This window comes from Phaethon aethereus (assembly GCF_964289735.1).
Source record: "Phaethon aethereus genome assembly, chromosome: 17".
Taxonomy (NCBI): Eukaryota; Metazoa; Chordata; class Aves; order Phaethontiformes; family Phaethontidae; genus Phaethon; species Phaethon aethereus.
In genome coordinates, this window is record NC_138593.1 from 9,545,768 (window position 1) to 9,566,930 (window position 21,163).

Here is a 21,163-nt window from a genome sequence, read left to right on the forward strand (position 1 = left end):
TTACTGGCAATTTTTAGGCTCCGTTCTTTATTACTAAGCTGATTTATAAGTGTAGAGGAATCCTCTGTAAGAATAATTGAGTCAAATTCCCATTGCTCTTGATAGGCTTCACTTAGACAAGTAGTCTGAGTGAGGACATGGAAACCTAATCTGTCTTCTGTCTTCCTCTTGTACTGGCAGTTTGCAACATCCTTATCTCACTAAAGCTTAGAATAGAAGCTGTGTTTAGCATCTGCGGAATTACTTTTTGAGTGGTAGAGTGTTCTGTGACTGCGATGTAAGGCAACGCTGGTTAAGAAATTCAGTCTGTGTTTCAGAAAGGAGGGGAGGGTTGAATGTCAGCTTTTTGTCTCCAAAGCTTTTCTGTGCCGGTAGTGGAACGGGTAACTAAGTGTTTCAGACAGACCACCAGGCATACAGCTGTCTCCTGGCCAGATCTTGTTTGGTGAATATTTTTAGACTCTGGGAAAGTGTTAATGTGGTAGTATCTGTGATAGCGTAGAACTTCTAAATTCCTGAGCATTGTTTCTTCTGTTTTAAGCTCACATGTCTGAAACGACCTTTAGTTGTCATACATGAGCTGTTTGACAAGTCTATCATGGACATCTCCTGGTAAGTTGATTTCTGCTACACATTAACTGCAAATTCCTTAAAATAGTACAGATTGTAGCTGTTGGAACACAAGTAATCAGTACCTGAAGGTTTTGGTTCTGCTGCAGCATCTTTGGTAGTAACATTAGCAATTAGCATATGGTCACTTGCAATTGTGTAACTTCAAAGCTGAATAAAAACTAAGGTATTTAGAACATGATGCAGTAAAATACCTGTGGAATGAGTCCCTACTTGTTAGAATTCTCTGAAATTTTTTTCATAGAATTTTATAACATTTCTTTTATAACATGACATGGTGGACTTGGTGAGTTTTATGTGCATTACATCTATGAAAAGTTACTGCACAGGACAGTTATGACAAATTCAGGTGAACCTTCTAGGCCAATCTTTTCCTTCATGCTTAAAGACACAAAAGCAAAACCGAAAGTTTGGGGGTTTTAATGTTTTATACATACACTCACTCATACACACACACACGCACCACTTACTCATCATTTGAATTGTCTGAAGGATTTTTCATGTATTAAAAAAAAATGCAATAGCTTTTGTTTTTTAGTAAAAATGTAGTCATATCATGTTGTTGCAGCACCATGTGAAGGGTGTAAATTGTTCTGTGTTGAAGAGTCGCAGAGACTGATCATGTAGCAAGTCTCAGAGAAGGGAGAATGAACCTACTACACCCAACCACACCCCATTCACCAACCACAGGACATAGCAGAAGGGCAAGTGCTGAGCTTTCCCAAGAGACCGCACGACATCTCTAGTGATTTGCGTGGGGTTGGGCAGTTTACTGCCCCAAAACTCGTTTTCCTCTTTCTGCAGTTAACGGTATTCTCTCCTCTCCTGCTTTCTTCCTAAGGCCTGCTCATAAAAATGCAGAAGTTAATAGTTCTTTATTTACTGCAAGACTTGAATAATAAGGGAGAAATAACCTTAAGACCACTTAGCAAATGGTATTTAAAAATACTCTGAACCAATGCATCAGGTGATTTACAGAGTTAAGGGTTCTGTAAAAGAAAAAACTAATATTAATTTTTTTCATGATACGCACACAGATGATTACGTAGGTTGTCTTAGTTCTAGCACTTCCTAAACTTTTGAAATTCTACCTTTATAGCTATAACAATCTTGATGGGCTTATGCTGTAAATTTTAAAGCTTACAATTGTATAAGTTCCTGTTTTCTGTTTGCCATGTGGATTTTGCCATGAAGCATGATAAAAAGTTTTCAAAACCAAAACATTTTTCTTTCATTAATAGATTAAGGCTAGAAAGCCAATAAGTGGAATATTTCATGAGAAGTGCTGCTATTGTTGTAGTACAATAGCTTTGAATAGTTTTGTTTTCCAGTAGTGTTATCTCTCCATCTGCAATTTGCACATTTTTCATGGCACAAAGTGTTTGGGAGTAGTAGCTGGTTAACATTTTGCAATTTCTGAGGACATGGTTTTGTGGGATATTTGAGCGACAAAGGATCATCAGGAAACTTGTTATTTTATATCCTGTTTACAAATTGAAATGTATGGCTAAAATGTCAATAATATGGAATGTTCCCAGAAACATGCTCCATTCTGAAAGCAGACTGGGTAAATTCAAAGAAATCTGATATTATTATATTGTTATAGCTGTCTCGTTTCTATTTTAGAGTTTTAGACTTGGATCTGTCATCATAATATCTGAACATGATTATGTTTTCATGGAACAATTGCTTGGATCCAGAGGTCAATAGGAGCTCAGCAATTTTGTCTGCTAAACAAGCAGAAAACTCTCAAGATTTTATCGTTTTCTAACTTGGAGTAGTGTTCATTAACCTACTTACATGGTGCTGAGGCTAACTTCTCTGGATGTGATGCTATCAGGGCACCAGCCACCATGAAAAAAGATGTTTTCAAACACTTACAGCCATGATGCATGTAATACATTATTAAGCCTTGCTGGACTAATTTGGATAGGAACTCAGAGTTCTGCCTGCTTCCCATTCCTCTTCTGTTCTCTGTAACGAGTCATATGTAAACCACTATGTCACTGTCTCTGTGAGTTCTGTAATTGGAAGTTACTGGGTTAGCAGTCAAAACTCATCAAATATTATTTTTTTCAAATGTGCAATAATAGTTATATTATGGATAATATAATGAGTAGGAAGTGATTGTGCCCCTGTACTCGGCACTGGTGAGGCCACACCTTGAATACTGTGTTCAGTTTTGGGCCCCTCACTGCATGAAGGACATTGAGGTGCTGGAGCGTGTCCAGAGAAGGGCAACGAAGCTGGTGAGGGGGCTGGAGCCCAAGTCTTACAAGGAGCGGCTGAGGGAACTGGGGTTGTTTCGTCTGGAGAAGAGGAGGCTGAGGGGAGACCTTATCGCTCTCTACAACTACCTGAAAGGGGGTTGTGGCAACGAGGGTGTTGGTCTCTTCTCCCAAGTAACTAGTGATAGGACGAGAGGAAATGGCCTCAAGTTGCGCCGGGGAGGTTTAGATTGGATATTAGAAAAAATTTCTTTACTGAGAGAGTGGTCAAGCATTGGAACAGGCTGCCCAGGGAGGTGGTGGAGTCACCGTCACTGGAAGTATTCAAAAAACATGTAGATGTGGCACTTCAGGATAGGGTTTAGTGGGTATGGTGGTGTTGGGTTGATGATTGGACTTGATGATCTTAAAGGTCTTTTCCAACATTAATGATTCTGTGGTTATATATGGAAGGTTACCATTCCATTAAGACTAGAATGTATAGTTTCTCCTCTCTGTTCTGCCAAGAAAACCTCTTGAGACTTCCAGAAGAGGGTTACAATATATCCCTGCATAAAAGAACATGTGCAGTTTGCTTAAAAACCAAAATAATAAAATCAAACATACATTCTTGCCTAGTACAGAGATTTTTGGACTGCTCAGATGCACATCTTGCTTTCTTTTTATTGCTGTTGCTTCAGATAATGATGATAGGGAAGAGGCATTCACCCAGCATATAGACCTTCCCTCTTAAGAGTCTCATCCCTTCTCCTTCCTGTCTTGTTTATTTGGACTGTAAGCTCTTTATAGGAGTGGACTATCTGGTGCTTGTTCCCCATGCATGATGAAGCTTCATCTTCCATGGGCCCCAAACAGCCATTTATAGGGCCCTAAAAGAAGTGTGTTGATTGCTTATCTGCTGAAGGCCCCTTTCTTCATCCAGTTCTATTAGCACACAAATTTTGTACATCTTTTGAAGCAAATACATTTATAATTTTTCTCTCATTGTTTATTGTGAACATTATTCTGTTTCACCCCTACGGGAAGGTTCTCATGGTGCTGATCATGCCGTGGGTAGGTGCATGCCACCTTCCTGTGTGCAGTGTCCAAAGGGAGTACTGGCACACGGACTCCTGCTGTCCGTCACTCTGTCTCCTTGCTGTCCCATTTCTTTGGTTGCATTAGTAGTTGTTGTGATAACAAATCTTATGCTAAGATTTTTATTGAGCAATTTATTGTATTGCCCCTTTGCATCAATGAAAGAGATTGAAAACAAAGGTGGACCTTTATTTCTTTCAGGACCCTTAATGGACTCGGTATTCTTGTGTGTTCTATGGATGGATCAGTGGCATTTTTGGACTTTTCCCAGGATGAACTTGGAGATCCACTCAGCGAGGAGGAAAAGGTACAGCAAGCACTCAGAGAATCTGTGATCATATTTAAGGGATATATTGATTCAATTAAAATATTGGACTATTTCCATATTACAGAAAAATGTGTTCTTGTCTGCTTTGCAAATCATTAAAAAAGAGTAGTCAAGAAATGAATTTGTGATATTCTGGAAAGAAAGTCTGTTTGGAAAGCATCCACTTGCTTACACATCATTATACATTTGAAGTAATTATTTGTCCAAGGAAGCAAGGAGTGGGTGCTTCAAAACACTTTAAAATTGCTCTCTGACTTGCATGTGTGCAAGTCTTTTTAAACTGATTGCGGTTAGCTGTTTTTTCCTCTCATTGCTATTAGCAACTAAAGCTTTGAATACCAATTATTTTATGTATTGATTTAGTGTTAGCTGAAAATATAAAGAAAAAAAACCTGCAGTGTATAAATGATACAGAGGGCATTTGCATTTTATGGATTCCATTAGATTTGTGTGATTCCATTTACATCATAATTAGTGATGTCATGCTAGCAGTTGTAGTCACCCTTTTTGTGTGATGCATTTTTAACGCCCACAGAGCAACATTCATCAGTCCACCTATGGTAAAAGCCTAGCTATAATGACTGAAGCTCAGTTGTCTACCACCATCATTGAGAATCCCGAGATGCTCAAGTATCAACAGAGACAGCAGCAGCAGCAGGTGGAGCAGAAGAGCGTGTCAATTAGGGAAGCATCTGGGACTGCGACAGCGGCTCCCAAAGTGGCAAGCATGGTTAATGGGGAGAGTTTGGAGGACATTAGAAAGGTACGTGTTCTTGGATAGTCACATTATAGCGTCAAGTACTAAAACAATAAATATCAAACTGCTTATGATAAAACCAACTTCTGCTTCCTTATTTCTGTTGAATGGCACATTTCAACCCATGAATGGTCCAGCTGACATTACTGGGACTTGTTGAAAAGCTACAATGCTTTGAAGGAGAAATAAGACTATGTGGAAAAAGACTTGCGGGTATATGTGGAAAAAGACTTGCGGGTATTTCTATGATGTGTGCTAAATTCTCTGCGCGCAGAAAGGAAACCGAAGGCAGCTAATAACAGTCAAACTGTAGAATTGTGCCTCAATTTCTCAATGAAGGAGGTTGAAAGCATTATTAATTCTCTCCTAAACACAGAACACAACTTTTAATGAGGGATTCAACGTGCACAATGAGAATATTTCAGACTTGACTCTCTAATGTGGAGAGCAGATTGCATTGTCCACAAGTGCCTTTTCTACGGGTGGATAGATCCAGCATCAGAAATGTGTGTGTTTTTAAATTAAAAATGTATGTTATGGTACAGACTGAGAGCAGTAATCAGAATTCTATTATACTTTGTACTATATGAACTTCTACTTAAAAAACACCTACTATTGGTCAAAAAAAGGTTGTGGTATTAAAATACAGTTGTATTAATAAGAATGTAGATTGATTCTATTTATGCAATAATAGCATCATTCAAAGACAATATGGAAAAAGACTTTAATAACAGATTTTTAACTGAGGAACATCTTTCATCTTATATACCTAGTCTTGTCAGCTGGAAAAAAAAAAGACAAAAAGCATTTCCTATTTATAAGAAATGACAATGAAATATATTTCTTAACAGAATCTCTTAAAAAAACAAGTTGAAACACGAACAGCAGATGGTCGGAGAAGGATCACGCCTCTTTGCATAGCTCAGCTGGACACTGGGTACGTTTTGAAATCATCTTTAAAATCCTTCTGTACCTTTTTATCTCTTTTTTTTTTTTTTTTTTTTCCCTGATGCAAATTCAGAATTCTGACTTATTTTAATCTTATGGCATCTTAAAGCACTTGCTGGAAATACTTTGTGTGTACATATGAAATATAGTTTCAACCTATGTTCTCTTAGCTATAAGATCTCACTTCTAATAGGTAAGGCTAATTCTCGTTACCTACCATTATAGATGAGTGAACAATAATGTATTGCAGGTTCACATGTACATTAATACTGGCTTTAGCATCCATTGTATATGAGAAATGACTCTGGAAAGTTAAGTGGTGGTGGCTTATTTAGGTTGTATACGAGTATCCACATGTGGAAAAGGAAAGAATGCAATAAATAGTTTAATTAAAATTATTCTTTTTCAAATTTTTTTTTCATAATATTTTTAAAGTATTTTTGAGAAATACATTTGTTCTTTGTCTTTTTGCTTAGGGATTTTTCTACAGCATTTTTCAATAGCATCCCAATATCTGGATCTCTCTCTGGCTCAATGATGTCTTCTCAAAGTAACCAGCAGCTCATATCATTAGATTCTAATGCTGCAAATTCCCTTAATACTTCAAAGCCTTCTGTAGAGCCAACAGCAGCCAGTATAAAATCAACAGATGATGCAGCCAATAAAGATGGGTCAGTATTTGCAGTTTTGTTTTTCACTTCTTATATGACTCTGTTTAGTTTTTAATTCTTGTTTACAATTCTGTAATCAAGCAATTATTAAAGAGTTTTCCGTACCACAAAACTTCAAGATTTTATCAGCATTTAGTTACTTTAAATAGTGATAAATCAGTAATGAAGAAATCCATATGCATAGTTCTGGAAATGAACAATTAGTTGATTGCTAATAGTCTAAAAAATTGACTTGCTTATAGATTATTGGGTTGCTATTAGTAAATTATAGAAGGTTTTCCAGCAGTGGAAGTAATGAAGCCCATTTTCCATCAAATTCTGTCCTGTGTCCTGTAGATCTCCTCTCTTCAAATGTGGTAATACTTCTTCCTTGGATAACAACCCCACAGATGAGAGCGAGCACAGTGACATTGACTTGTCAGTGCACATATGCTGACTGGACAGTGTGTCTTTCAAATTAATTATAGAACAACTACATTTTACTTGCTTTTCCCTCAGTGGTCACATGTGACTTGGTTCCTTCTCCTCATTGTGGTTTCATAGTATTTGTAAGAGCACAATGTCATTGGAACCTCTACCACTCTATCAAATTCAGTTGTGAAATTGGCCACAGATTAAAAAATGAGTGGATAGACTATGAGAAATGATTGACAGATGAAACTGTTAAGTCTCCTTTTCTTTGGAAATTGGATTTCTAACTGCTTTTTAGTACAAACATCAGTTATCTTAGAGCCATTCTTTCAGTTAATTCTCTGAATGAGTTGAAAAATCTCTAAAGTAAACAGCTATTCAAATAACAGACCCCTGGAATGTTTTAGTGTGGGGAAAACACATTCCTTTCCCTTAGGCCTTTCCAAGCATAACTCTAATAATTAGTTTGGATTCTTCAACAACAAAATCAAAACCTGGCTCTTGAATTGTTTCAGCCCAAATTGTTTGACTGCTAAACAGTGGAATATAATCTCAGAATGGAAAGTATTTAGTAACCTGAACCAGGAACCCAAATCATGATTTAAAATAGCGATCCTTTCCCTTTGGGTACGTAAGTACCAGCTGAAAGTATCATTTTATTCCAGAATTAAAAATACATAATGAATGAATTAGGGTTTTTTAATCCAGGTATGTCTATGCAGACACATGAAGCTCTTAGCTCTGAGATGTATCATAAACAGCTTTTGAGAGTAGGCAAAGCTTGCAAGATACTGACACATGAAAGGGGGAAAAAGCGTATCATAATTCAGGTATGTACTTGAGTGAAAGGTTTTCAATATGGTTTTTAGCCAGTATAATGAGTGCTAGCTAGCTGTTATGAGCAATGCCAGTTACCAATACTAAATTTCTTCCAATCCTTGTTTTTCTGTCCCTTGTATTGACAGTGTAAATGCTACCTCTGCTTCAACTGCTCCTCCTGCATCATCTTCCTCTGTGTTGACAACTCCATCCAAGATTGAACCTATGAAAGCATTTGATTCTAGGTTTACAGAACGATCTAAAGCCACCTCAGGGACTGCTGTTGTAACGAATACAAATCAGACTGTTGTGGACAGGTAAGACATAGCCTGGGGCGGGGGCGAAGAAGGATAGTAATGCCGAAGAGTTAAAACACTGATTCTCTGTGGCGTGGATGTCATGGTGCTGGCACTGTAGAAATTGTCGTGGGTCACTTCCACAGTTGGAAGGAAGGACACGGCTGTGAATAGGTAAATTCTTTGCTGGCAATATCCCTTTGTGCATTTGGGATCAAGCAGACTCTTCAGAATATTCTGTGCAAGAGGCTGTGTGTGCACATGCCTCCATGTGTGGCTCCATGCATCTGTGCTCCTTAGAAGACAAAAATAGCCAGCCTGCATCTCTGTACAAGAGTGAGATTTATTTCAAGATAAATTGCCATACATGTCTGCAGAGGGCCTATCATCATAATAGATGCAGATGTATTTCAGTTTTATGCCTGAAGGCATGCAGAGAAGACACTTTGATTTTAAGGGGTTTTGGCTCTGGATCTGCATGATTTAAAAAAAAAAAAAAAAAAAGGCAAGCCTTTGGTTTTGTGACATAGTGTGTTATGGCATAAGTATTCCTGCTTCACCAAAGCACGTGATTAAAAAAAAAAAAGCAGTCTTGAGAAAAAAGTATGTAGTTCCCCAACTTGTGTTTTTACTAAAGACCTCAATATTTTTATATCAAAGGGTTTAACTATATGATGCAGAAGAAAGATTTATTAAATTACTCGTAATTGCTTCTAATGTGTCAGTAAAGTATGGATAAAAGTGTACTGTTTGACATAATTCAGACGCCAAAGAAAAAAGGTTTGTATTATGCAAAATATTTCTAGGAAGCTGGGTGGTTATGGAATTCAGTGGAAAAACATTGTTGTGAGTTACAACCAGCTATTGTAAGGAATGGGAAAGAGTATGATTAAATGATCTATTTTAGTGTATAATGGTTAACAAATGAGTTCACAGGGATTTGTACTTTGTATTCCTGAAATGGAAAATGGAGCAATGAGGCCATTTGTATGGTTTGCAGATACGAGTCTTACAGTAGTCAGAACTGAATAGGACAACTTTTGGGGATAGACAACAGAATGACAAATGAAGTTCCGCATGAGTAAGCGAAAGTGTAATGTCCATTGGTGGGGAAAAGATGAGCTACTCTTGCATCTTGTATCAACCCAGGGAAAGAGATCTGATTTGTAATTAGAACTGAATGCTAAAAAAAAGTTACTTACAGCTTTAACCAGTTGCTAACTGCTAGTTTGATTAATTTTTTTTAAAGGAGAGGCTGTGTCTGATCAGCTTACATATATATTGCACATTGTACTTTTGCAGAGGATTTGCCATATGTCTTCAGCTTCCTCCTCTTGCCTTTGTGCATATTGAAATACACCCAAACAAGGCTAAGAATGTATCTTCTTAACTACAAGAATGTAGCGTGTAGGATATGTGGCAGCTTTTGGAATCAGCTTATATAAACCCTGAATTTTTTTTTTTTTTTTTTTACTTGCTCAGACTGAAGGATCAGAATTTAATCAAAGACAATAAGCCCAAGGATATTCTGGAGAGCAGCAGTGACAGTGAAGAGAAGATTCCAGCTGCTAAACCGCTCAGTGCACCCAAAAGGAAACTGGAACTTGAGGGAGAAACGGTAGAAAAGAAGAAAAAAGGAAGGCCTCGAAAAGACTCCAGACTTGTACCAGTAACTTTAACTGTTCAGGTGAAACAAATAAGATTCATTGTGGCTTTCAATGTTCACTTAATAGTGTCAGTCCCATGTTGACTTGTTCCACCAAGTCAGGGAAACACGAGTAGTATCAGTCCGTCAGAATTTGTAGCCATCCCTCTTCCTTGCCTTTAATCTTATTCTTTTTAAAATTTAAGATTATAAAAAACAGGTGCACATGATGTGGTCAGTGTTTCCATCTTTTATATAAATATGCAGCTGCTTACTGAATGGTACCAGCGTGCAAAGTAGTGACAGCCTGCCAAACGGCTGCGCAGAACAAAATGAAACACCATCAGTGTTTGGTGTTCTTTGATGGACAGTGGCCCAAGCACAAGAGAGTGACTTGGATACGATGATTTAAATGGTTATGAATCTCCTAGGAACCATAGAGTAGTAAGTTGCATTAGAGTTTCCATCATTTGGGGGGCATATAGATCCCTCTCTTTTCAGCATTCAAGCTTAGCTTTTCCATGCAATATACCAGAATTTCCATTTAGTTCCAGCTGAAAGGTGGAGGGTCTGCATTAAAAAAAAAAAAAAACCACAAACAAAAAAACCAAAAAACTCACCAACCAAACCAAAACCAAACAACCACATCTAGTTTGTTTTGTTTTTTTTAATTCTTAGAAGCTATATGAAAAAAATTGTATTTGTACAACTAATTGGAAAAAGATCAATATTTGCAATTGGCTTTATATGGAATTTAAAAAAATGTTTTTCTCTTTCAAGTCTATGTTACAGAATATCTTTGGTTTTAATGGAAAAATTTAACTACTTTTGCAATTTTTTTTCCAGTCCCCAGCTGCACTGGCCTCTGAGAAGGATGCTGCTTGCATCTCTGCACCAGCATTAGCACTTAAACTGCCAACCCCAATCCCACAGAAATCATTTACTTTGCAAGTAAGTGGACTATAAGGGGCGAAAAAAGCTTAATACTTACAAAAAAAATCCTGCTTGTTTTTCAAAAAATATTCTCAGACTATTCGGAATCCTTTGATAAATTAATGTTTGAAAATGCGTATTTGTTCAAGCAAGCAAGATGGTATACTTCAGTTTCTAAGAATATGCCTGGATGAGAAAAGTTAATGGCAAATCAGCCAAAAATAGGACACTTCTGAAATAGCTAAACTTCAGTCCCTCCTCCTGGTTAACCAGTGTGTCATAAAGATAAGAGGCTCCAATGGGAGTAACTGCTGCATGGTTATTATGGTTGGTACTGCTGAAGAGAAAAAACAAGTGTTTTCTGAGATCTCTCTGGAGATGCTCTACATCTGAAGAGACTGGCAAATAGTATTACTTCAGGTATTTATGAAATAATTTTTCTGTGTGTTTACACTGTGGTAGTCTGGTTCTAGACTGTAGGGAGATTGGGCACATCTAGACTTGATCTGGTGCCCTTAATTAGGAAGCACAGACTAGCACAACCTTTCTTCATTCTTATGCTCCGAACGCAAAGAAATGATCTGTGTTCTAGCCAAGACTGTTTTCAGAGGTGTGCTGCTTTTGAAGTACCACCGTGTGTTTTGAAGCCATTTTAAACAGAGGATGCCATACTTAAATCCATTCTTAAAGTTGGCATTGTTTTGGATCTAATAGTAGTTGCTGCTTTTTTGAGTAGTTATTTTCCTCTACCAAAAAGTATTTTATTTTTTGTTTTTCAGATAAGTTCAGATCCATCAATGTACCTTGAAGTGGAGAATGAAATGACCACAGTGGGAGGTTCAAAGTTGAGCAGGTTAAAGTGTAATCGAGAAGGAAAGGAATGGGAGACAGTCCTCACCAGTCGAATTCTCACTGCAGCAGGAAGCTGGTAAGAGAGTATATTTTGGAGGAAGTGGGAGCCTGCAGGAATAGTCCTGAAGGCCAGAAAACATTTTTAGGGGTACAAAAGTACACTTTACAGAAAGTTAATTATGCTTAAACCCACATATTTACAAATAAGGAGAGGCTCTAAACCTTTTTTTTCCTACTTATTTAGAGAAGTTGATTGATTGGATTGCCTCCATTAGGGATTTTTGTGATTCTTTGTGCTTGGCTCAGGATGTCCTATTTCTCTTCCAGCTAACCTGGTGTAATACACTGTTGCGCTTAAACTCTTATCCTGTGGAGTTTTGTGTAGAGGTTCTGACATTTCTGTTGACTGCTGTTTGCTGGTTTTATCACCCTCCATTGTAATTTTTACACAGTCTTCCTTCATAAATGTTTTGTGGATAAAAATATGTACTACTCTTAGTCTTAAGACCAGTTTCACTCCAAGTATTAGCTCTATGCAGTCTTGAAGTACCACAAATTCTCATTAGCCAGTTACAACTATTTTCCTGTGTATTTACATTTCTTCTTTAAATTCACTTCATTAAAGTGAAGATGTAATCTCTCTGTAAATCACGGTAAGTGACAGCGGTTCAAGTACTAACTAGTAAAGAATGAAAAATTTGAAACAGGATGTTTTGTGACATAGAAGTATTTTCCTGTCTTTTGATATTTTCTCTCTTTATTTTACTCAACTTTGCTTAGTTCCAACCTCAGTTTAAATTGAAAGTATGTTTCTGAACCCTGAACCATGAGATTCAGTATTTGTCAGAATGTTTTTGAAACCTTTTTTAACTTGAATTTTATGCTGATACTCCAGTAACACCCTTAAGTTGTTAATATTTGTAGTTAGTAGTAATAGCTTTTATTACACAGATAAGCATAGTTGAAAAAATTAGGCAAGTTTGCAGACATATAATGCTTTGTCCAGGTCTGAAAAAGAACCAATGGATTTTAAAGCTAAGTACAGTTTCAGGCCTGAAGAAGAGCTTGTGTATACCCAAAAGCTTTCCTGATATTTACAACAATGCCACTTGGTCTAATAAAAAATACTATCTCGGCCTGCAAACTGCTAATCTTCTTAGGCCACTATAATTATAAACAAATTAAGGAGGCATAGAACGCACCTATAGATAAACTGTGTGCTTTTTGAACTTTTCCTTTGGTACCCAGGATTTTTTTAAAAGTTGTAATAGTTACCCTTTGGGGAATTAGCCCAAGCTGTATGATAAATTAAGAAATCAGTCTTGCGTTTGACAAAATGTAAATGTTTCTTTTTGATCTCTCTCTTTTTTGAATTTTTTTTTAGTGAGATTGTAAGTGTAGCCTGTGAGAAACGAACATTGTCAGTATTTTCAGCTTGTGGTCGTCGCCTTCTTCCCCCTATAATATTGAATACACCCATTTCCACCCTACATTGCACAGGTTCTTACATCATGGCTCTCACCACTGCTGCTACGCTCTCTGTTTGGTAAGTACCATATCAGGCTGCAGCAGCTGGCTGGGCTGATTTCTATAGGTAACTCTGTTCAATCGTGTCGATGCGTTGCTGTTGAAGCTGAGGCTTAAAACAAACTGGTCAAAACACAAGTCCATTTTTTGATACAATATGAAGAGTTAATTGGGTAGGCCTTGAATACTGTTTTTCTGTTCTAGGATCGTCCATAATGTTGAATTCGATTCTAGAGGGAAGACAGATGATCAGCTAGAAGTTACTAGTTTAAACAGCCTCCATAGGATAGACTTGTGTCATGCCTATGGAATGGATTGAGGGAGGGGAAAGGAGGAATATGGATATTTCCAACTTCCATCATAGCTAGCCAATAAAGTACATGAGTTTCAGAGTTAGAAGTCCTCTAGCCATCTCCAAGACACCAAGATAAAAACTGCAGTACTTGTTTACAGTTGTTGAATTTAATCTAAGATCTCATGCAAGTCAGAGCTCCTAAAGGAGTTATTTGGATCCTTAGTGTTTGCTTAGCTGTAATGAGCTTTCCTGATAAAGAGCCATAAAAGTTGTTCTCTGCCGTTGACTTCTGTCTTGCCATAAGGGGTTTGAGTTTGCCAAATCATTTTGTTGAAGCAATGAAGAAAATGTCAAAACCAAAACCACCAAACTCCCCCAAAGCCCCCACCTTGTCATGAATGTTGAAATGCATTTGTTAAATTACTTTGGAGCTTTCAGTTGTTTTTAAACTGCAGGTTTGTACTTTTGACTTTTTCAGGGATGTTCACAAGCAGACAGCCATTGTTAGAGATGAGTCTTTGCAAACAATATTTTCAGGTAATAAAAAGTGTCATTTATTTACTGACCTTTGAGCCTACGTGTACTATTTAGTGCCATTTATGTATATGCTGAAATTTTATGAAACCTGAAAAGCCTAAACAAATAATTTTACTTTGTTATTGTGTAATAAAGGGAAGTCATTGCCAATGTTGAAATACAGTAGAAATAACTGAGATGAGAATATCAGTGGCTAACAGACTTGTACAAGATTATGTAGCTAATTATATTCTGGCTTGCTTCTGAATGTGAAGATTCAGCGTTGTGAAGATCACAAACCAAATACTTTATGTGAATCTGCTATTACAGCAATTTCTCTGTGTGCACTTTGCATGTATATTATCTTAATGATGAACAACTGATTGTTTCAAATTCATTATTTCAAAATCTTCCTTTTCTATCATTGCAAATGTCTGGCACAAAACAAAGTATCAAAATAGCAGTGTCTCAGAGCATATTGGCATCTATTTTAGCTTTAATCCATACAGTACTACAAAACTACCTAGGGAAGTAGTTGTACTAGCAGTTTGCAAATGTCTTCATTAGAAGTTACATGCACAAACACTGGGCGTGGGATATGCTGGGAAATGAGAGACTCCATGACTGATGATTAATGGTGGATAGCATTTTTTACCATTATGAATGTTTTGCAAGACTCCAAAAGAAATATTTTGGTCTGATTTGACTCATAGGAAGTGATGCAACTGTCTCTCAGATCTTGCTGACTCAGCATGGTATACCTGTAATGAGCATGTCCGATGGAAAGGCATACTGTTTTAATCCTTCTCTTTCTACATGGTAAGTTATATATTACTTCCTGCTTTTACAACTTAGCTGAACTGACGTGTATTCTGATTTACTGTTTCACTCCATGTTTTGAAGGTTAGATTGAGTAGGATCACACGCCAGGCTTAGTTTTGCTTTGGTTCACTACTGTATGTCTAGGCTTTACTCTATTATATTCTTACGATTTGTGATGTTTAAAATAAATTTAAAAAATGAAAAAGTTAAACTACAGCTTACTTCATCGCTCTTTCCTACATGGTGCATACTCTTTTATTTATTGACATACACCTATGCGTACTTTTGCTGAAGTACAACAGTTGAATCTGTCAAACAGTTGGCAATGATTAAAGATAATCTAGTCTTACAATTCACTTTTTTGTGTAAAAGAATGCAGTTTTGGAAAATTTGTCAAAACAATTTTCAGAGGTTTGTTGGGAGTTTAGACATGTTAAAATTATTTTGCTCAGTTTCCAGAGAAAATGTATGCACTCCAATCCTGAACGTGTACGTGCCTGACTTTGTCAGTCCCCATCACTCCTTAACATATTTTGGATCTGATGACCAGTCAAGTTTGAAGAGAGCTCTTTGTCTCCAAAATGTAAAAGTTTTTAATGAAGGTAGTAAGTCAGGTAGGGGAGGAGGGAAGAAATCATTATACCTCAGAGAATTCCCATGGAGGAGTCCTAAACTGGTGTCCTAAACACAAGGAAAGGCTACGTAAGAGTCTGTGCCTTATTGGGTATCAGACAGGCTTTCCCCATGGATTCTCTTACTTCTGTCAAGGCATAAGTTCCCATAAAAAAAACTCCGTGGTTAAATTATTTACAGCGTCTTTCCAAAACAGATTCTTTGTTGTCTTCCCAAAAGGAAAAAACATGTTGCACTCTTAATATAATTGTGGTACTTAGTCTAATGGGCATGCTTGATGAAAGGGCTTATTGTTTTAACTCCTCCTTAGAATAATTGTTATTAGTCAACTACTTGATGTGAATCCTTTGGAAAAGAAAAAACACCTTATTTGTTCTTTAGATAAACTGAGAAATTATGCAGAAATTTTCCCAGTCAATAAAGAGTAGAGGACAGGCTCTCGGCCATAATTCTGAATTTGCTGTCATTTCTTAGTTTGTACCACAGCTTTGGAAACACATAAAAGAGCAATCCCTTTAGTCGTACAAATTTAAATATGATAAAGCAGTGAAGGGTATTTTAAATGTTTGTGCCATTTTACCTCTGAGCTGTCTGGAGGTCTAAACTTAGCATTGGTTTGAGGCACTGATTCCCTTGGCACCTCAAACCAGTGAAAATGATATCCTTGATTAGGTGTGGAAATGCCAGCTGTAACTGTCAACTCCCTCCATACGAAGGAGGAGCTGTAATGTATGGGAAAGATTGTCAGTGTGTGGTCTCTGACTTGTCTGGTGGATGGGGGAACCTGACGTGAGATAAAAGCAAGTTCTTAAAATGAGAAAGTCTTTACCCGTGTTTACTCCAGTCTTCATTCTGGGGCATGACTTCTTATTAGATGTAAAATGACAAGTAGAAAGTTCATTTCCTTCAAAACTAATGCTAAATTGTATTATGCAATTAATGTTGTGAACTTTGGGGGTGGGAGGGACACTTCCATGACAGCCCAAGCAGAATATGGACATGGAGTGGGAACGGTTGTGGTCTGTGGAATTCCTGAGCACCTCGGTGACATTTTTTTCATTATCTGTGAAAATACAAGTCAGGCTTTGAGGCAGAACAGAGCTGGATCCCCTGATATCACTGCCTACTCTCCTCAAACTTTGCTTTTGTTTGTTTGGTTTTTTTCAGGAATCTTGTTTCTGACAAACAGGACTCTCTAGCGCAATGCGCAGACTTCAGGAATAGTTTACCATCCCAAGAAGCCATGCTGTGTTCTGGGCCCTTAGCTGTAATACAGGGACGAACATCAAAGTACGCACTTAATTGCTTCATTTGATCAGCATGTTTGTCTATTTGTTTATTCACGCGCTTGAATCAACAAGTTAATTCTTAAGATGCTAATGGCTCTGAAATTATCAGGAGCTGGTACAATGTTTTATTTAACCTCTGCACATTTATAGTCTGTATGTTAATGTTATTTTGAAATTGTTTGGGGAGCAGGAAAGCATGCTCTAAACTTAATCATTTTAAGGTTCCTCTTTATTGCATGGGTAGAGTATTTGACTATTGTGTACATGGAATGTTTTGATTAGCTAAACTGAATTTCTAACATTTTACGTTTTAAATTTGAGTTTACCAGTTTTCTGGAGTAAGCCTACAAATTTTGAGTAGTTCAGTTGTCCTCAAGGGATCTATTTAATGAAGTCTCTGAGAAAGTTGAGTGATTAGTCATCTAATGCATATTTTTAACATCTGAAAATATCACCAGGGAATTGTGTGAGCCAGAGCAGACTCCTGTAGGTAATTTAATAGCCCATACTCACCTGGATTTGAATTAGATTTCCCAGGCAGATTTCTGTGCTATTTCTGTCCCTTGCATCCAAATTTAATTTTTTTGGTGAGAGAAACTCTATAGAGTTGTATGATTTTATTGCTGTTCTCTTGGGGGAGAGGGCAGGGGAATTAATTGGGGAAAAATATTTGAAATCCAAACAAACAACACTCTCTTTTTCAGAGAGAGAAAATATCAGACTGAAAAATCAGCAGGAGATAATTGGTTACTTTTTTAAATTAGCCTTCTTATGACAATACATTTATTTGCAAGAAATCCTTTAAATGGTTTAAGCTAACTTTATATCTCATATTTGTTTTGTGACTTTCACCTGTGAGGGGCAAAGAAAGGTAAAGACAGTCACCTTAATTTCCTGTAAACATTTAGGAGCAGTTGGTCACTGATAAGCATGTATTTTCACAGAGAAGACAGATGAAAGGAAGACAAAAAGAACAGGAGGTAGAAAATCCTCCATGAACCTTGATACTTGTAAATGGTCCAGTGTAGGGTGGGGGTGAGGCAGTTTGCTGTGAATTGCTGCCTTTGTCATTAAAAGCTTGAACTCTGGAAGCATTAGGCGCCCCTGAGAGAGAAGTGTAGAATAGCTTGTACTACAACAATACCTATTTCCTAAACTAGTATCTGATTTTATGGCTGGCATGTTAATTTTTTGGTTTTGTAGTTCAGGAAGGCAAGCTGCAAGATTGTTCTCCATGCCTCATTTAGTGCAACAAGAAACAACACTTGCATACCTGGAGAACCAGATAGCAGCAGCACTTATGCTACAATCCAGTCATGAATATCGCCACTGGCTCCTTATCTATGCACGGTACCTAGTTAATGAAGGTGAGACCTGCCATGCTGTGTTACTTCTTTAAAGCTCTGATGGACTTCTAGAAAACACTCTATTCATGTCATGTATATGTATGATTGCACTTAACATTCTCCTTTTAGCACTTGGCTTCTGGACTCAGTGTTTACTTAAAACCAAAACCAAAACAAACTGCTGAAGTGCATTTGCTTGTGGCGCTGAGTACTCAGGAATCCTATTTTGACACACTGACTGAAGGTCATGGTCTGGGGAAGGAGTGCCCTCTGCGGACTTCAGTAACTGCATTGTAAAGAAGTCCAGTGGTCTGTCAGGCATATCATAAATACTGTCTGGCAGCAACTACAGCTGTTTCAGAGGGACCAGCAGCACCTTCTACAATACATAACATTCCTGAGCCGACTGATGATCACTGCCTGATGTGAAATGGAAGAGTTGCTCAGTCTGACACTTTGTACCAGAGCACATAAAACGGCAGAGAATTTGCTTGTGTTACTTGCACGTTATACTTTTCTTACATTTTAAAATTTCAACAGCCTGTACTGGTGAGCTCCATAGGCTAAATTCTGTGAGGAAAGAAACCCAGAAGAAATGTTGCTTGCATCTATTTTATATTTGAATACATATCTGTATGCTGTTATGCTAAATATGGTTAACCAGCTGTTTTTATGCTTCTTGGTTTTTAAAGATCTGTGTTGTACCTCTCCTCGTCTGCATTCCAAATTTAGTAGTTCCCATTGTATTAATTCAGCCAAATTATTCCTCACCATGCATAAGCATTTTACACAGAGGGAGGCGAAATGGTTCATGTTAGGCCACATAATAGGTTTTGGCAGAATTAAAATTGAGCTCATTAATTTTTGCCTTTTGACCCCTACTTTATGTAACAAGAGAGCTTGATGAACTGATTATGATTCTCTCTGTCCTTCCCCAGTTGAAACTAAAATTTTCATCTTGGGTCACACATTAAGAGATGGTTATACTGTAAAAGTCTTCACTAATTGAGAACCTCTCTGTTGTGTGTGCAAGGTTCCTCTTGCGTTGCACAAAAGCCACTGCCTTGTGTGTGTGTCTATATGCTGGATGTCACTGCAAACTCTGCTTTGCCATACGTGTATTGCTGCTCACTAGTTTTCCAGGTCTGCCAGATTTTGAAAATTGACCCTTTCTTCCTATGACAATCTCAGCATTTAATGAATTGTAATCCACTAAAATATTCAATATATTACACCTTGATTGGCAAGTTACTCTTGAACGGATGACTGTTACTTGCAAGGGAATTCTCCCCTCCGATTCTTGGGTGAATGAAGCTGGCCTGGAAACTGTGTGCAGTTTTATTAAAGGTTTTCATTTATTTTCTCTTGTGCATATTAATTGGATCAATTTTAATTTTGTTATAAGCTTTTTCACTAAGGGTTTGAGAGACCTCTTCTAGTTTAGTCACATTTTAATGTTTCAGAGGGATGTCTGATTTTTTTTTTTTTTTTTTTTTTTTTTACTACTGACTCCACTTTTCCAAATTCATATATTGCCATTAAATGCAACCTCACAGCTTTTCTCCTTCGCGGTGTTCATCTTGTGGTTTTCCAACCCTTGTGGTACCTCTTTTGTATTAGTTCTTTGGCCATTGAAGTCTGTCGGTTTTCAAATGTTTTTTGTTTTGTTTTTAAAAGCTGGTATCTTTATGTGGGAGGTGGGACTGAGGTTGAGATCAGGGCAGCTCTTAAAACTGGAGTAACTACTTCAGTTTTTCTCCCTATTGTAGATCATCTTTAGGTACTGTTTCTGGTTTTGAGAACTTAAAATAAAAGTCTTCGGAACACTAAAAGAAATCCTTTACAAATCCTCTTTCCAAAGATTTGCTGTTATAAAAACAATATACTTTTTCAGAAATCAAAGTTTTTTTATTTTATTTTATTTTAGATACTTCTAACTCTTTCCTGTATGTTGTCAGCTACATTGTGGAGTGGTTATATATACTGAAATGCTTATGAATGTGACTTTATTTTCTGATAATATTCAGGGTTTGAATATCGTTTGCGAGAATTATGCAAGGATTTACTGGGTCCAGTCCATTACTCAGCTGGAAGTCAGTGGGAATCAACAGTTATGGTAAGTCTTGATAATAGTTTAACAAAGAACAAGGAAGAGTTTCCCATGGAAATTACAGAACATGGAGAGACAGTAGAATAGAACTTAAAATATGATTAAACTTAGTGGCAAAAAAGCAATCACAAGTTCTTTTTGCTGACTCTGGAACCCTTTCTGTCCTCTGCTCTAATCTCGTAAGTAGGCATCCTCCCAAGGCACTTGTATTTATTTCATGTGAAACCATAGACAAATGCTTATTGCCACAGTCTCAGCTCTGGTGCTGTCTTGAGTATCATACAGATGGAGCAGAATTGCATGGTCAGGTCTCCACATTCTTCAGACAGCACTTTTGAAATAGTGACATGCCAATTAAATGTCTTCCCTTCTCAGAGCATGTCTGGCATCTGTAACTGCAGAGGCTGCAGCAGCTTCATGAGTATATAAATGTAAAGACAGTTTTTATTCTGGGAGTCATGTAAGCAGAGTAAGAACATAAAATACACAGCTCTCTCCAGGCAGGAAAAAGGGCATGAATCCGAAACAGCTCTATGGAATATATTCATGATATCAAGTAGTACATTTTGAGGATGCTTTTGGGTTTTTTTCTGCAGGGTTTACGAAAGAGAGAACTATTGAAAGAGCTTCTCCCTGTTATTGGACAGAACCTTCGCTTCCAGAGGCTTTTCACAGAATATCAAGAGCAGCTAGACATCTTGAGAGACAAGTAGCATTTCCCCAGATCTCCCCTGCGGGGCCTGGTCCGAGAGAAACTGCTGAACAGCATTAACCAGAGACAGAAGAGGAGCGAGAGCCCGGTCAGTACGGACACTCCTGAAGAGAGCAGTGCCGTAAGCGTCCCAGATGCTTCAGGAGTGACCTGCTTTAGTTTTTAAAGAAGCTCGCAAGTGGATTTGTGAAAATGATGAGTGGATGAGCTAGACCGTTTCCCAAGTGAAACTTAACCATCGAAGCTGTGGCCTCTGTTTCTATGGAAAGTCGTGGATATGTACTTCAGGGGGGTCCTTTTGGATCTGGATCTCATTTT

General features: G+C 37.6%; 1 protein-coding gene across 1 annotated transcript in view; it reads left to right on the forward strand.

Annotated features, from left to right (window-relative positions):
• The window catches only part of HIRA (histone cell cycle regulator), a gene marked incomplete at both ends in the record, with an annotated part of 37,237 nt that extends 16,391 nt beyond the window's left edge, over positions 1-20,846 (forward strand). The window contains 16 exons of the mRNA XM_082007628.1: positions 542-612; positions 4,137-4,242; positions 4,799-5,026; positions 5,872-5,957; positions 6,445-6,639; positions 8,016-8,186; positions 9,648-9,852; positions 10,657-10,761; positions 11,523-11,671; positions 12,980-13,141; positions 13,896-13,954; positions 14,647-14,752; positions 16,556-16,678; positions 17,881-18,044; positions 20,051-20,139; positions 20,730-20,846. Of these exons, the coding sequence (XP_081863754.1) occupies positions 542-612; positions 4,137-4,242; positions 4,799-5,026; positions 5,872-5,957; positions 6,445-6,639; positions 8,016-8,186; positions 9,648-9,852; positions 10,657-10,761; positions 11,523-11,671; positions 12,980-13,141; positions 13,896-13,954; positions 14,647-14,752; positions 16,556-16,678; positions 17,881-18,044; positions 20,051-20,139; positions 20,730-20,846 (2,136 nt within the window). The remainder of the gene's footprint in view (positions 1-541; positions 613-4,136; positions 4,243-4,798; positions 5,027-5,871; positions 5,958-6,444; positions 6,640-8,015; positions 8,187-9,647; positions 9,853-10,656; positions 10,762-11,522; positions 11,672-12,979; positions 13,142-13,895; positions 13,955-14,646; positions 14,753-16,555; positions 16,679-17,880; positions 18,045-20,050; positions 20,140-20,729) is intronic.
• Between the last annotated feature and the right edge of the window lie 317 nt (positions 20,847-21,163).